Genomic DNA, 17,092 nt, shown 5'->3' with positions numbered 1-17,092 from the left:
AGAGATAAAAATAAATGGATGAGATATAAAGACTTATTAGAAAAAGAACAAGGAGAATATAAAATCAAATCAAAAGAGCAATTGGTTTTAGAAGGACATACTTTTCAATGGCTTTCTTATATGCAATATAAAGAAAAATTCAAAATTGATAAAAAAGAATTTGGATTCGAACAAAATAAATCGGAATTTGAAATTCAGATGAGCACTTAATAGCAAAAATGTATAAATTATTGTTGAGAGAAGAAATGGTTGAAGAACAAGTTAAAGAATGTATGATTAAATGGGCAAAAAATATTGGACATAATATACATATGCAGCAATGGGAAAATATGTGGTCTAAAGGATTAAAATTTACTTTATGTTATAATTTGAAAGAAAACTTTTATAAAATGTTGTATCGATGGTATATGACACCCCAAAGATTATCAAAGATGTATGGGACAATTTCCAACATTTGTTGGAAACGTAACAAACAAGAAGGGTCATTCTACCATATGTGGTGGACATGTAAAATTGCAAAGAAATTTTGGACTCAAATACAATCTTTGATGCAGAGCATACTACTAATACAGGTTCCATTTAAACCAGAATTATTCCTGTTGGGGATAATGGACTTTCAAATCAGAAAGCATCTTATCAGAATTACTCAATACATGATTACTGCAGCAAGACTTTTGTATGCACAATTTTGGAAAACCCAGACACTGCCAACAATACAAGAATGGTTGCTAAAACTGATGGAAATGGCAGAAAATGATAAACTGACTTGTTTATTAAAAGAAAAATCAAATAATTATTACCTTAAGGAATGGAAACCATTGATGGACTATTTGCAAAATGCAGGCAGGGCAAAGCTTACGTGGGGATTTGAAGATTAGATTATAAATGTAATGGGATATGTTTTGAAAAAGAATTATTCCTACTTAATGCATTAAAAACTAGCACCTATGACACTCTTATTATTCTTAAGACCAGAGATAGATTGGAAGCTATTTTTCATGTCTTTCTTCTTTTTCCTTTACTTTATACCATATTTTCTTTTCCTTTTCTTTATAATTTGTATTTTCTATTTTCTTTTTCATTTCTAACTTTTAACTTTGTAATTTTAAAATTTCAATAAAATATTATTAAAAAAAAGAAATGTCTGTAAATTAATAGTAGTAGTATCAGTACTGCAACATAACAAAATTGAAAAAAGTGAAGGGGGTCTGAATACTTTCCGAATGCACTGTATGCGTTGGCAAGGCAATATGGAAGCAGTGTGAAATATCTAAAATAAGGTAGTGCTCTTTTTTTAAAAGAAAACAACAACAAAATTCACCCCAAGGATAATAGCAGTAATGATGATGTCACAAAAGGGATGGGGTAAAAAAATTAGCCTCCTGCTTTTTTCTTTTTAGACTGCTGAAATTTAATTAAAATTAAAATATTGTACCTACTGAACTCCTAACACGCCTACTTGTCATGTCACATTTTTCAATGTAAAAGAAAAAGTATTCTGCCTATGCTCAAAGACATTTAAAAATATTATATGCAAAATCATGATTGTTATATAGTCCAGACATTTTCTGTGAACGTGACTACAGGTAGTCTTTGCTTAGTGACAATAGGGACCACTGTTAAGCGGGGCGGTTGTTAAGTGAGTCGTGCCCGATTTTACAACCTTTTTTGCAGTGGTCATTAAGTGAATCACTGCAGCCATTAAGTGAATCACATGGTCATTAAGTAAATTATGTGATTCCCCACTGATTTTGCTTGCCGGAAGCCAGCTGGGAAGGTTGCAAATGGCGATCATGTGACCCCAGGATGCTGCAACCGTTGTGAGAGCTGGTTGCCAAGCACCTGGATCACGATCACATGACCACGGGGGTGCTGCGATGGTTGTCAGTGCAAGGACCTGTTGTAAGTCCCTTTGTTCAGCACCATTATAGCTTTGAACAGTCACTAAACGAATAGTTGTTAAATGAGGACTACCTGTAATAACAAAAATTCAAAGTACCATATCCAAAAACACAGGTTCATTAAACAACCAAGAAAACCTCAACTGGTGAAGCTGCCTTAGCCCTGATCATCAGCAGCCTCCATAAGCAAGTTAGGGGGTCAAACTGACTAAATCAGCTTTGTGACACAAACTTTATGATGTTACTTCACGTTGAACAGAGAATGAATTGTAAACTTAAGTCGCAAGATACTTTCTTTAAACAGAAACAAGCAATGGTAAAACTTCCAATTTTAAGTTCACAGACTGCAGCCTATAGCAATATTCTAATGAACTAAAAAAATTAAAGTGTTTATCTTACCTAAATAAGGAATACAAGGAGTCATCTTCAAACTACTAATATAGTCTCTAAGTCTTTTATAATTATCTTCTTTGCTCATTACGTATTCCAGTTTGTCAAAAGAAGCTTTATCTTTTCGGCTCAGTAACTTTTGGGGAAATAAAGAACAGAAAATCATTACTATAAAAGATATCCTTTTTTATTCAAATATTTAAGTTTTTTATAAGACAAAATGAAATGCTGAAAAATCTACAACTGATCAACAAGAAAACTTGACATTTAACCTATTAGAAGTCAAACACACCTCATTATCCTGCATATTAAATTTGTAGTATTCTGGTGGTGATTTTTAAAATAAGTTCAAAAAGTAACAAATTTGATAAAAAATTTGTCCCCCATGTTTTATTTTAAAAAGTATTTATCCATTCTCTCTCAATAATGTATTCACAACACAGTCAAAATACAATGCAAAATCAACAATCGTAAACTGCCAACAGATAATATGCCAAATACCCCAAAGCAACAAGACTGGGGGGAAAATTAATGGACTAGATACTGAATGCATCAGAATCTAATGGAGACACCTAACTGAAGGTGATGAGGAGGCCATATAAACTGATAAATTATCAAAATTTCTCTCTTCTCTTTATATCTCTGACTACAGAAAATCCTCCAATCTTTCAAAGCATATTTTCAGAAGAACAGTTTTGCTTTTCCCCAGATGTTGGCATCATCTGGTCCTAGAGGCCTTTGAAGGAATAGAGTATTTATTGAGGGGGAAATGATGCCTCAGAGAAGCAGCAGCACCATTCACAAAGCACCATTACCTTTCAAGCACTGAATTCCTGACAAACTCAGGAAACAAGCATCACTTGGATTTCTGGAAAGATCTTTATTGCTAGTAGGGTAAAGTAACAGAATCTTGAAAGCCTACCAAAGTTATTTTCCTATAGGATTTCTATGGAAGAAATGGCGGACTGTGGAGCCAACAACCGCAGTGGAATAAAGAGCTGGCGAGTAGACCGGCTCTTCAATACTTCGTTTCTGGACAAGGAGAGGACTTGAGATTGCCCATAAGTGCTCCAGACAGTTGCTTCTTGCAAAAAAACCACAAGACAGCAGTCTCCAGTGGATTTAGAGCTCTGGGAGATGAGGGAATAGCCATCTTGCTCAAACCATGGTCAGCACCTTTGAGAAGACACTGGGTCCATAACTTTAGGAAATTGCTCATTAACTGCTTTTCAGCTATTGGGAACCTTTGGATTCACAGGTTTTACAGCACTGGGTGAGTTTTCTTTAATCCAAAAGAAGTTTAAAATACAAGTTTAAGGATTTAAAAATTTGGTGGGGGGGGGGATAAACAGCAAAAGGTTGATTAAAACTTTTATTTTAGAAAGTTACAAATGGATTAAGGGTCCAGATAAATTTGAAATAAGGTTTTGGAATTAATTATAAAGAATCCTTCCCATGGGAAAATGCTTGTGTTTTAAAATTTTAATAAAAAGTAAGAGAAGACTTAAAATTGGACACTACAGGGAACTAGAAGGAACTGAAGTTTACAATTAAAGGAAAAGAACACTCAAACTCGACTTACAAATATAGAATGAAGCAAAATATTCTAACATTCGACATATCGGCTGATGTCTTAATAATTAAAAGGGATATACAAATAACAAACCAAGAGAGTGACCTGGATGATTTTCCTATATTGGATTTACAAAAGAGGATTGTTAAAGCTTTGAAGAATTTTGTGAGAAGAGACAAAGAAAAAATGAAAAGAATTCAAGTTCTAGGACAGTATTTGAAGGGACTAAAGATCAAGATTGTTAGAAGTAAAATGAAGGAATATAAAGTTGGGTTTATTTGATCGAGGTTAAAATAGATATGTTGTTATCTCCAGTAACCCTTAATGACTCTTGCTGACATCAGAACTGAAATGACAAGTCTTTAAGGATTTGTTTATAGATAAGAGATGGGATATGGGAAGAAGAGATCATTTGTTGTATTTTAAGAGAAGGTGGTAAGTTACTAAAATTGTTTATACTTGTGATGAAGGGGGAAGTCATTTTGTTATATATTTTTCTTTTTCTTTACTGTATTATTTTTTCTTTCTTTTCTATTTTTCTGTTTTTCTTTTCTGCACCTTTTTTTATTCTTTTATTTTATATTAGTTTTTATTGTTGCAATTATAATTTTAACTATAATTTAACTATAAAAAAATAAAGTTATTTTCCTACATACTTTGTACTTAGTGTAATTAAGACAGTTACTCTGAGCTCTTTCTCTGCTTTCCTCTTCCCTTGGACTCCAGAATCTCTTCTAAAACAGCCCTGCTTCCTCCCTTAACTGTTTTGTTGCCTCCTCTGCATTCCAAGATCTGTTAGGCATTCCATCACACGACTGGAGGCTTGCAATCTCCATCTGTAAATTGGCTGAGGAGAGGGTTGGGAGACCACAACAGGGATTTCCCCTTGGGCAGAGCCACTGTTGGGGCTATCTCTGTCTTGCATTTTGGGAGTTTTCTTGTAATATCATAAGGAGGGAGAAAAAAGTAGAGGAGAATAAGTATAAAGTATTAACATGTAGGCAAGGAAAAGAGAAGTTAAAACACCTTGTACCTTTTCTCTTCTGGTTATGTGTTCTTTAATTAACCTCTGCTATTCAAAACTTTCCCCTGCAGCTTTGGATAGGGATTCCATTCCCTCTGACAGTAGTAGTCCAACTGCAATGACTTTCTCTCCTACACCAGACTCCCTCCCCCTACAATCTGAAAAAATTGGTAGGTTCTGAAGTTGGAATGCAAGGCCAACCAGGACGTTTGTGTGACTATCGCAAATGGAGTATGGGCTGCATGGATAAACCTGTTTAGTGTAATTGGATATAACTCGATCTTCAGAATAAATCAGTAGACTTGTCCAATATGTCAGGAAAAATGTGATGCATTAATCTCACGTTGGGACTGTTGGAGTGTTCATTAACTATAACTCATTACTGTGTATTCAAACTTTACTGTGGAATTACTGTGTATTCCATAATGAGCGTCAAAAGCAGTTAAATGTTTGTGCCCCTCTGTGAAAGACTGCAGGAATGAGGTGAGGGAGGAGGAGTTTAGTGGGTGCAAGAAGAGGTAACCCAGCCTGGGGTGAAGGTGAGGGCATGGGAAAGAAATGTTTCAAAAAGACTCTGCCATAATTGATTTGCTTTAAGTCTGCCTGGATTATGTTTTTACTCTAATATTAAATATGCCTTTCTGAAATCCAAGTGATTCTTGTTTCTTCTTGAGTTGGCCAGCTACAGGGGGCTTGACACCCTCTTTCATATGAATCACACTGTAGGATTCCCTGAAATCCAACCTGTGTGCCTTCTGCAACCTTTCTAAAATGAGGGGAAGAGGACAGTGATTTCTAATGGTCATGAAGTTCAGAAGCCAATAGTGGTGGACCATGCAAAGACAACCATGTCTCTTGTTGACCCACTGGTGAAGAGGAATAGTAGATAAATTGCTCCATCAAATTGTCAAGAAGAAATTCTTTTAGGCAGGCTAATTCACTCTTCAGTAAAAGAAGGGAGTATTTGCATTCCAGAAATAAGGTTTAATCTTGATTGATTCAGGGACAAAGTTCATCCCCGCTCCTTCCCCAAAGTATCAACATAAGCATCATATTGGCTAAACTGACTCTTGTTCAATTTCAAGTACCTGTAGCACTCCTCTTGGTGGCCTAGTTTTGCAAGCTTCAGCAGACTAATGAATCAATCTGGGCAACAGAATATTCAGGTACATAAAATTATTAAAGACACAAACAAGTTCTTATCGTATACTGTAGGGCTGGGCAAATGAAAAAGGTAGTTCACAACATGGAGAAGTCCATATAAAGATATATCTTTGAACCAATAAAGCAGCCATATCTTTTTCCAGACTCACACAGCTATGTTGTAAGCTGACCTACTGATTTGGTGCTTTGCTCCTATACAGTACATTGTAAAGTACCTCTTTGGAAGAACTGGTACAGCCCTGGACTTCTGGTGGAGGACTAATGGCTGCTTAACTGATTCCTCTGTCTGGGAATCGACGCCATAGTTGTGGGGGCTAGGGCAGGATCCCTGTAGCCTGAAGAATTCTCTGGATGTAAAGGAGAATCCATGAAATCAACATAGATGCTCTCCGGACAGCCATCTCTTGTGAGGATCCCCGAAGCAGAAGTCTTTGTGAGCAACTTGCGGTGAGCAGCTGGGAGACTGGGCTTTTCCATCCTGTTCGAGGCTGTGGTGTAGCCGAAATTTAGGATGCTAAAGCTGACCTCCCCATTTCTAAAACACATTTTAAATGGTCTATTACTCTTTCAGATGAAGAGAGGCTTTTTTCAGCAACAGGTAAGTGTATCTTCTTGGTGCTTTTCATATTTTCAATGCTTACTTTAAAAAAAATGATCTGGACTTTGGGATTTATATATTGAGCAAAGATTCGAAGGGCTGAATTATTGGGTGTTTCTATGAAACAAGTGAATTTGTTTTTTGGAATTTATAAAGTCAATTTTCTTAAATCTGTACTTGTGAGACTGAAGCTTGAGATTGCTGGTTAAACATTTCTGTCGGAAAGTTGCTTTTTTTTATTTTGCTGCAATGCTGATTGGAGGAGTTTTTAAACAAAAGTACTCTGAGACCTTGCTTTTTACCCATTTTTTTTTTTCTGTTTCCAAGGCTTGTTAGGGCTGCAGTTCAGCAAAGGGAATTTAAAGAGACACTTACACATTTACTGGAAGATCTTACTACTAGAATTTTACAAATGATAGAAACTAAATTTGAAGTCTTTGAGAAAAAACTAGACAGATTTGATACTGATATTGATTTGCAAACAAAACTGGATATTGAAAATAAGAATACTGACAATGTTACACGGTGTGAAGTAAGGCAACCTTCAGAACAGGAAACTGGAATAAGAGATCTGGATTTGGATGGAGGGCTGGATGATTTAGTTTATTTTGAGCCTAGAGATATTGAGTTTTTTTATAAAGCCCAAAGTTACAACAGAAATTTTTGACAATATCCAGACCATAAAGCAGAAGAGTATTTTGGAGATTTTTCTCTTTTGGGATGCGCAGGAAGGACTTATTAAACCTTTGAAAGCACCTTTGATGGTACAAAAGGACAAAGTGATAGGAAATCACTACTTGAGATTTCACTTGAAGAAAAGATTAAATGTCAAGCTCCCTGAAAAGAAGAAAAAGGAATTTAAAGTGGACTTATGGGACCAAGGTTAAAGTGTACAAGTTATGATTTTGGATTGCTAATACTGGAATTTATTCTTGGATTGGAATAGTATGATAATGTTTTATGGATTTTATTGCTACAGAAAATAAATAGGTGTTTAATAATGATAGATCAACTGATACTTCAAATGTTGGTAAGGTCCTTAGGATAATATGTCTGTATAAATTTCTTTAACTTTGTTTCTATTCAGAAATAACTTTTGGGATTTTTGCTTGTAACTGAAAGAAATGAAATTTTGACTTTTAGATTTGATATTTAGAGTGGTTTTTGTTATAGAAATATTGTGTTTTATTGATATTATTAGAGTAAGAAGTTAATGTATTATTCTATTTATAACTGTACCGAAGAAAGTCAGAAGTTGTTCTTTTCTTCTGTTTCTTTCCTCCTTTTTCTCTTTCTCCTTCACATTTCTTTATCTATTCCTTTCTTTTCTGCTTTTCTTTTGATGTCTTTCTGTATTTTATTCTTGTTTGAAACTTAATAATTTTTTTTATTAAAAAAAAAATTGGTACAGCCCTTATATAAATGATCATCCTAACCACTACTGTCACATATGGCTCTATTCTCAATGTTTATTGGTAACTAAGGAAGAAAAAGCTATTGTTTTTTGTAAAGTATTTGATTAGTTTTATTACTGCATAAACACTGTACAAAAGTACAGTGATGCAAAAAGATAGTGTTGTGAAAAAAAATACATTGTAAAAAAAATGTTCAATAATGTACTTCCCCCTTTCTTTCAATTTTTTTTCTCAACCACCGATTACTACTTATTTATACTTTGCTTAAAATTTTATAGTTGCTTACTGTTGTTTATATGTAATTCAATCATTTTTTTTAGTACTTTTAAAAATCAACTTCTTTCTTCAAAAACCATATTCTAAATGTCTTTGCTTGCCTTGCTGTAATATGTTGTATGTAAGGGAGCCATTCCTGCTTAAATCTGGTTGGACATCTGTTCTGAATATATACAGTCAGTTTCTCCATTGCTATGTATTCTCACACTCTTGTATCGTTGACAAAGATTCTCTTTTCCAATATAGTGCCAAATGGATTATTGTCGCTGTCAGCATATATCTTAATAAATTGTGATATTTTTCATATATACTCTAAGGGATCATTCCTAACAAAAGTATCTGGGGTTTCAATTCAAATTTTATTTTCAAAATTCCTTAATATTTTCATGTATATCTTTCCAGTATTTCTGACTTTTTTTTTTTGGCATGACCACCATATATGATAGATTGTTGCTTGTTAGGATTACCATACCCAGCATTTATTGTTAAATGATTTGTCCATCTTGGCAATCATCAACTGAGCTATATACCATGTATAAAACATTTTATGCCAATTTTCCCTTAAATTAAAAAACTTGGAATCAATTTATTGATTTTCCATAGCTCTTTCCCCGATCCACTGTAATTACTTCTTTGAAATTCTGAATCTATGTTATCATGCAATTTTCAATCTATTGTCCCTGTATCGTTTTTCAGTAACAATTTACAGATATGACCTAATAAGTGATCTTGGTTTTGTGTGTTTCAAATTCTGTTATCTTTTTCCTCTATAGTTCTCCTTTTTTAAGATTGCTTTTTATCTTTCCAGTTATTTGCAAATACATTAATCATTGTAGTTCCTTCCTTCATGGAGCAGTTCTTGTGTCTTTAATCTGTTTTCTGAATCCAAATATATCATATTGGCTTATTTGATTAAATCTTTTTTTACTGTAGTTGTTCTTAGAGTAGAAAGCATTTGACGGTGATGATCAACAGACTTATCCTTATTTTCAAAAGATGCCAGATTTTTAACAAATTTTGTCTTACAATCTATCCCTTCATGTTCTTTTCTTCTTTTGTTTCTTTATATCACAGATGCCTATAGAATCCATTAGCTAGGCATGCTCCTTCTATAATTGATGTTCTACTATTCATTAATAAAAAACCAATTATTTGGAGTAATTCACTCACCGCCCATGTTTTAGTCAACCTGAAGATGGGGGCACTTTGCAATCCAGACACCACAGCCATAAGAGCATGTAAATTATTTAGTTCATAAAGTTTCTGAGGACAAGAACAGAAAAAGAAGCTCAATATCAGGTAATTGTTTACTGTAGTTAAATCATCAATCTCTGAACAATGTTCTAAGAGGACAGCACAATAAAGGACACAACCAAATGATAACTGATAATTCAGCCAAAATATAACCGCCAAAGAACTATAAAATTGAAGTGAATTATAAAGCTTCACAGCCATACTGTTCCATACAATCTAGGTTAGGCTGGATCCAAGCAGAAACTTTTAAACCCTCTCTCTCTCTGCCTGCCCTTGGGTTCTATAAATAATGTTCTTTTGAGGGTTGAGAGATTTTGCTGACATGAGTATTTTCTGATACAGGGGAGAAGGGAGAAAGAGAAGCATTGATTGAGAGTGGAACAGAAAGCATCTCTGCTAATTCTTCTATAATCACTTCCTCTCCCCTCAGCCCCTTGCAACAACCCACTCTATCACCAAGATTCCCCAAAATGTTTGAGGGAATATATTAGGTAGTGTTAGGGTCTGGGGGGCAAGAGGGGCATGGGGAAGTGTAGATCCTATTTATGCCCCTCTGCATACAAATATTTAAATGTAATCTTTGTGTGTAACCTAGCTTGGCCTAGGGCAGAGTGAACAACTGCTTCTTTAACTAGGTTAAGAGATCAGCAGCACACTCCTTCCTTATACTCCTTTTAATTAAGGTTAATATTACTTAAAGCAGAGAAACAAAGTTGGGAGAAAAATTAACACAAAAATATAGAGTATTAGCATGAATCTGCCATAGTCTATCTGTTCACTTAGCTATGGTTCAGATTTTAACACCTCTACCAATTTATTATTTATTTATAAACTATCTGTTATACCATTAGAACTGAAGTTACAGATTTCTATTTGAAGAACTCTGATAACAAAAATACATTGACATAAGAAATGAAATCTAAAAAAACCTGTTGCAAATAAAAAATAATTTTAAAATTCCAGCAAATGAAAGTAAACCAAGTAAAATAAAATAAAATATTCTGGTGACTGATCATATATATAAAAAGCCCACAAGTTACATAAATACAAGAAACAGACATCAATAACAATAAATTATATGAGCAAACTTTAATACTATTAATGATTTTTAAATTTATTTAATTTATTTATATCACATTTTTATAGCTGCCCATCTCACACAAAGTGACTCTGAGCGATGACTTCATCAAAAAACACTTGTTGAGTGCATTATGTGCTCAAGAGAAGCTTGCAACCAACAAATCAAGTTTTCCGATACATTATTCAAAAGGTAGAAGCCAGAAAAAGTTGTGCATTTTTTAAACACATACTTATTTACAAATGCAATTAATTTGGGGTTGGTTCAACATATATACTGTCAGTTTCAGAGGAAGATACAAACTCATTAGCAATATCATAATTTACTACTTCTACAACTCTCATACAATGATCAGGAATCACTATCGTAAGTTGTAATTTCTATAAATGATAACAATAATAATTTTCTCATAAGTAAATGGAACCAAAATTATAATAGGTTTTTGAAATGGAATTTTAAAGTTTAAAACTACTCCCCTAAAGATTTTCTTACCTTAGCAGTTTTAATATAGTGGCTTAGGACTTCAGCTCTTATTTTTAATGTCTGTGCATGAAGAATCTCTCTAACAACCCAAAAACTTACCTGAAAACAAAAAGATCTATATTAAAATATATACAAAAAGGAAGTGGTGGTAGTGTAACTAAAATGTGGAACTACTGAAATAATCAGTCAATAATTTTCACATTATAAAATCGCTTGAAATACTTTATTTTATTTAGCAACATAATCACTTAAAAAGATGCAAATTAATCCCTTATTATAATATTTCACTCACACTTCAGTTGAGCAGAGATTCATTCTGTTCATTCAGATAGATAGTGATACATATTCACTCTGCTTTTTGTTATGCAAAATCATCCAGGGTGGGGGTAAGGGGTGGGAGAAGTGAGTATAGAGATATCTCTGGCTTTAACAGAACAAAATTTGTTAAAGGCTGCTAAGACTTTGACAAAAGAAACAGATCACATGGTTTTATTAATCGCACCACTTTATGATATATAGTTAGCCTGGAAACTTACATGGTTGAATCTTCTTGTAAAAGCAACTGCATTTGGTGCTGAACTGTATTTTTCCTTTTTATTCCAACCACAGCTTGACAGTTCCTAGTTTAACAATGAAAGAAACAATTCAATGTAAGTGTACAGATTCCAAAACAAAATGTGATGTTCTTCTTTTATTAATGAAAAAAATGTTATTTACATTTTTCCTAATATTACCAGTAAGGCTGATTTGCTAGATATAAATGTTAATTCTGGGCATGTTTTCTGTAAAAGTACTATGAATTCTAACATAATTTGAACAATGCCATGTCTTTATCAATGCAGGAATCTTTGAGTCTGCAGAAGCATAATAGCATTTACTTTGTTTTATTTACAATTTCCATTAAATAGTATTTTTTAAATGGAGATAATTCATTAAGCGTGTAATAGAGAACATGAAATCTGAACTTGTATAACCTTGTTTTTAATACTTAAATTAGTCTAATTGTGTACTTTTCCATTTATATTCTCAAGTTATTTTGCTATTTTCTAATGTATTCAGCCAATGTATGTTAGTAAATAAGTATTATTATTAACTTGATTCTTATATAACAAGAAGCCAAAACATGCTGCCTTCTGTATGAACCTTGACTTCATTTGATCCTCATGAGTTTGTTTTGAAAAAAAAAAGACTTTTCAATAACATATTAACTGTGTAAAGGTAGCCCCATTCAGACATTATGTAAACTGGAGTATTTACCCCGTTAGAGTTCCAGCTCAGTATCATCCTGTATCAATGTCACTGAAATGATGTTGGTTTTCGTGCAGCATTCATGTATTTAGCACAGATAACTAGACAGAACTGTCTGACCCTGGCTCATGTGGAACAAAATGAAAATTCTCTCCTGTAGACATTTGTGCTGAACACATGAATACCTTCAAAGGACTCAACATCAGTGGAGCAACACTGAGGCAGGAGTTATCCATGTGCTCACCTGATCAGTGCTCCAGATTCATAATGCCTGAATAGTCTAGAGTTTGTCTGCAATCCAGAACTGGAAACACTCTTCAAACTAGGAAGGACAAGATAAAATAAGGAGAGAATGGAGGGGAAATCATGAAGAACTGCAAGAGGAGAGTAAGATCACTGAAAGAATACAGAAGCTTGTTGAAGAACTGTTTATCTTCCAATAGTTAAGCATTAAAGCACCATTGTTCTTTTGAATAGCCTCTTATTTTTAATTACCTCCTGTAGGGTAGAGCATATACCAAAACTTACCTAATATGAGAAAGTTATCAGGTAAGGGATAACCCTGAAAATCTTGAACTGTCAAATTAAAATTGTTCTGGTATAGTGCCTAAATGCTTACAGTTCCATTAAGCAAAATAATCTGCTTCTATTCTGGTAAAAGGGAACCATGTACTAGATTTGAGAATTGAAGACTGGATCCCAAAATCAGCAGGAATTCAAAATATGCTGTTTTTAGCCCAATTTTTTTTTTTTTTACTATTTGTCTATGTCTAAACATCTCCATATCTCATTTTGCTGCAATCTTTAAGTATCTGTAAATCTGAAAAGAAAATTCTGCCCCTTCTATCCTCAGATGACTGATAGTGAGTTTCTATAGGAGAGATTTTGCATTAGATGGTCACAGGAGATAAATTCATACTTTTTTTTTTTTGAACATACTAATATGTCAAGATAGGTGGCTATATAAATCAACTGAATAAACAAACAAACAAATATTCTAAATAAACAATTTTAATCACCTGTTTTCAATAGCTTTCAATAGGGACTACATTATTTCCTGACTGTCTGGATTAATTTTGGAAAATAGCTCAATTCAATATGTTGAATTTCTTAAAAATCAGCAAAATTGGAGAAAGCAAGTTACAAAGTTACATTCACTCACATCAAATAAGGGCATTGCCACATAGCACTATTTAAAATCCCCAACACAAATATTGTGAAACAATAATCTTCACTTCAGTAGATCTTGGAATGCAGAAAAGAAACAAGGGAACATATAAGCCAATTAGTGTTCTCTCTTCAACTGACCAACAGGAGAGTGCAAAAAAGCATTTAACGAGCTCCTTCACAAGCTGGTCCTAAAGCAAGCAAACATTCTTCATCCCCACTGCAGGCAAAAAGGAAATAAAGTTGCTAGCACCTCTCCTTCCAATCCACATTCCTAGAATTTGTCTGGAATCTGTAAAAAATGTGAGCAGTTGTTATAAACAGCTGCAGTCCACCAAGCCACCATTCCTTGGCTGGTTTAAACAAACTAATGTTACTTCTGATTGTGAAAAGACAGCATGCCAGCAATTTTATAATCAGACACTTTTTCCTGTAGCTGAAACCACTGTTGCATGTTGTGGTGGTTTAAGTGGAGGACATGGCAAATATACATTCTAAACAATGCCTACAGGTAGGTACCAGGAACATGAGGCTGAAGACTGTGTCTCTGTGTAGGTATGTGTATGCGAGGGAAATGAAGACAGTCCTGAAACACTAAGAATCACCTAATCCTCTAGTCCACATAAAAAGAAAAGAAACTGTTTGCAGCTTCCCTCACCCCCAGCTTACAAGGCAGTGACTCAAAGAAAGCCAAGTAATGTCTGACACTTTGAAGAGATGGGGGAATTAAAGCTTTCTTCAAGTTCACTCCAGCTTCCCTGCTCTCTTCACCTGGGTTGCTATGGGAAACATGACAAAAAATCTTTAAGTAGCCAGAACAGCCCAGATCAACCCTGGGTGTCTTGCAAAGCAGAATCAGCATCGTTAAGGTGGGGTACGTTTTCTTGCCACATGCAGAAAAGAAAATAAGTGATTGCTGTGAAGAAGGTCCTTTGAAGCTGTAAAGTCACCTTTCCAACTTAAGCAGCTATGAACAAAATGCTGCACTGGTAAGCAATTTGTCATCCTTTGTTTTTATAGTATCTGTTAAGATGCTCACAGTGTTTCTCACCCTATATTAAAAAAATAAACCTCTTGTCAATGTTAACTTCTCTGACTTATGCTTATTTTTCTTAAAAGTATCAATAAAGGTAAACAACCTAGACTGCAAACTCCGTTGCAGATGTATTCAAAGAGAATTATGATGTTCTTCAGTTTACATCACATCCTTTTATATGAAAAGATTCTGAGAAAATTTGGACTGAAATGTAATTTTTGGATAAATTCTTATGAGATTTGCCTTCTTCACAAAATGCCCTTATGGTCTAAGATCACTTTCTTAGGTCAACACTTAGGAAAACTGGCATAAAAACCTTGTATCAGTGATCTTGCCTTCTTGTACATCACTAGAGAAAATAGGGATAGTAAAACATTAGAAAGATTGTGATTTTACTAATATATGTTTTTGCATGAATCAGGGTATGGATGCGGTGAAACAAAAATGGTTTGCAAGGATATAAAGGTATGGAGAGGTACAGTGAGTGGTGTAGGTTTAAATTAAATTTAAATTCCCTTTTCCTTTCTCTTATCTCTAATTTCTTTTTCTTACTAATCTTATTCTTCTAGAGCTCTGCATAATGTTTTTTATGCTGCAAGAGATAACATTATGTGTATTTACATTATAAAGAATAGCAAATATGATTTACTTGGAAAGATTCTTTACTTTGCTGTCACCTACAATTATTTATTTGTCAATGTTTTTACACTGCCTGACTCCCAACAACTCTGGGCAGTTCACAGAACAATAAAATACAATGATAAAAGCAAGAACAAAAGATGGCACAAATTGGACAACAATTATTTCTGATCAAAGGACAGCAATCTTCAGAATTTTGTAATTGATTTATTTAGTTATTTAGTTAAAACATTGATATAACCACCCATTTTGTACCAAACTCTGGGCGGCTCACAACCAAAAAATAAAACATTTATCTATAATAAAAAAATATTAAAACCATAAGACCTTGCACCACAGCTAAAGTTTCCCATGCAGGCCACAAGCTCATCTCACCCTATTCCAGCGCTTAGTGAAAAGCCAGGTCTCAAGTGCTTTTCGGAAGATTAAATGGGTGGGAGCCTGCTGAACCTCAAGGGGAAACATATTCCATAGGGCAGAGGCTGCCACAGAAAAGGCACGCTTCCTAGGTCCAATAAGAAGGCAAAACTTAAGGGAAGGGATTAGGAGCACGCCCAGTCTACCTGATCTGGTAGGACAGACAGATGTCCTTAGGGAGAGGCAGTCCTACAAATAACCTGGTCCCTTGCCATATAGGGTTTTAAAGGTAATAACCAGCACCTTGAAATGCACCCAGAAGGAAACTGGGAACCAATGCAGCCATGTAATAATGCTGTAAATGGACAAACCTAGGGACACCCATCACTGCACACACCGCTGCATTCTGGACCAGTTGTAATTTCCAGGTGGTCTTCAAGGGCAGCCCCATGTAGAGCACATTGCAGTGGGAAGTGACCAAGGCATGAGTGACCATGGCCTCTCCTCCTGGTCTAAGGACACAATTGGCACACAAGATGAATCTGTGCAAAGGACCCCTTAGCCATGCCTGCCACCTATTCCTTGAGCAGGAGTTGTGAGTCTAGGAGGACCCCCAAATTGTACACTAGCTCATTTAGGGGGAGTGCCACCACATCCAGAGTCAAATATGACATATCACCCAGGCCCCCCCAGCCAAAGACCCAAAGCCACTCCATCTTGCCAGGGTTGAGTTGAAGTCATAGGTATCATGTTAGTTGACTAGCGTAACAACTAACCACGTACAGCAAAACTCCCTCAGCTTCTGCCCCAACAGATCTCTCATTCTACTTGAAATATATCAAATTTTGCAACAAAGAGTACCTATGTTGTCACTCTAATTAAACCCTTCCCCCTTGATCTATTATACATTGTGACGTGTTGGAAACCATTTCTTATTACACTGAATTTTGGAGCAAGCTGATTGCTCTAAAGATTTCTTACTATGTTTAATTTTGAAGTGAACAAAAGGAACTCATGTTTCATTGTGTCAAACTCTTACACCAATATTTCTGGCCATGCATGAAGGATATTAATGACATTGCCAAATTATTGCTATACTCAGTGCTTATTTAAAATTAATTTTTGGACTGTGTCATCCTACACAGGCCCATCTCCATACAAGCTATAAGAATATTTGAACAGCAAAAATACATTTAATTATTCCATTAAATATTAAATAAATGTTTTATTTATCTAGCCATTCATATGTCAATCCTATTAAAGCAAACAGAAAGCACAACATCCTATACCTATCTATTTAAAAGTTATGAAATATGGAAAACACTATAATAAAACTGGAACCTGTTTTCTATCAAATTATATAACGTTTTGTAGGGAACACTCACCTCTGGTTGAATAGCTTTAAATACAGGAATATCCATGAGTGTTATTTGGCCCTTAAACAAAAGTTACAAGAAAATTAATAATTATGTTCCTTCAAAGTACGTAT

General features: G+C 34.6%; 1 protein-coding gene across 3 annotated transcripts in view; it reads right to left on the bottom strand.

Annotated features, from left to right (window-relative positions):
* The window catches only part of RALGPS2 (Ral GEF with PH domain and SH3 binding motif 2), a 110,085-nt gene that overhangs the window by 61,416 nt on the left and 31,577 nt on the right, over positions 1 to 17,092 (bottom strand). For all 3 annotated transcript variants that reach the window (XR_015798326.1, XM_007428766.4, XM_025166981.2), the window contains exons 4-8: positions 16,989 to 17,039; positions 11,693 to 11,776; positions 11,166 to 11,255; positions 9,512 to 9,604; positions 2,301 to 2,427 (exon numbers count right to left, since the gene is read on the bottom strand). Coding sequence is in view for 2 of the 3 variants with exons in the window: in XM_007428766.4 (XP_007428828.1) it covers positions 2,301 to 2,427; positions 9,512 to 9,604; positions 11,166 to 11,255; positions 11,693 to 11,776; positions 16,989 to 17,039 (445 nt within the window). In the remaining variant the exon portion in view is untranslated. The remainder of the gene's footprint in view (positions 1 to 2,300; positions 2,428 to 9,511; positions 9,605 to 11,165; positions 11,256 to 11,692; positions 11,777 to 16,988; positions 17,040 to 17,092) is intronic.

Source organism: Python bivittatus, unplaced genomic scaffold (assembly GCF_059951505.1).
Source record: "Python bivittatus isolate LINGU-HERP-01145 unplaced genomic scaffold, Pbiv_v1 ctg000700_np1212, whole genome shotgun sequence".
Classification (NCBI taxonomy): Eukaryota; Metazoa; Chordata; class Lepidosauria; order Squamata; family Pythonidae; genus Python; species Python bivittatus.
The sequence above is the reverse complement of the archived record's forward strand: the minus strand, read 5'-3'. Positions and strand labels throughout refer to the sequence as shown.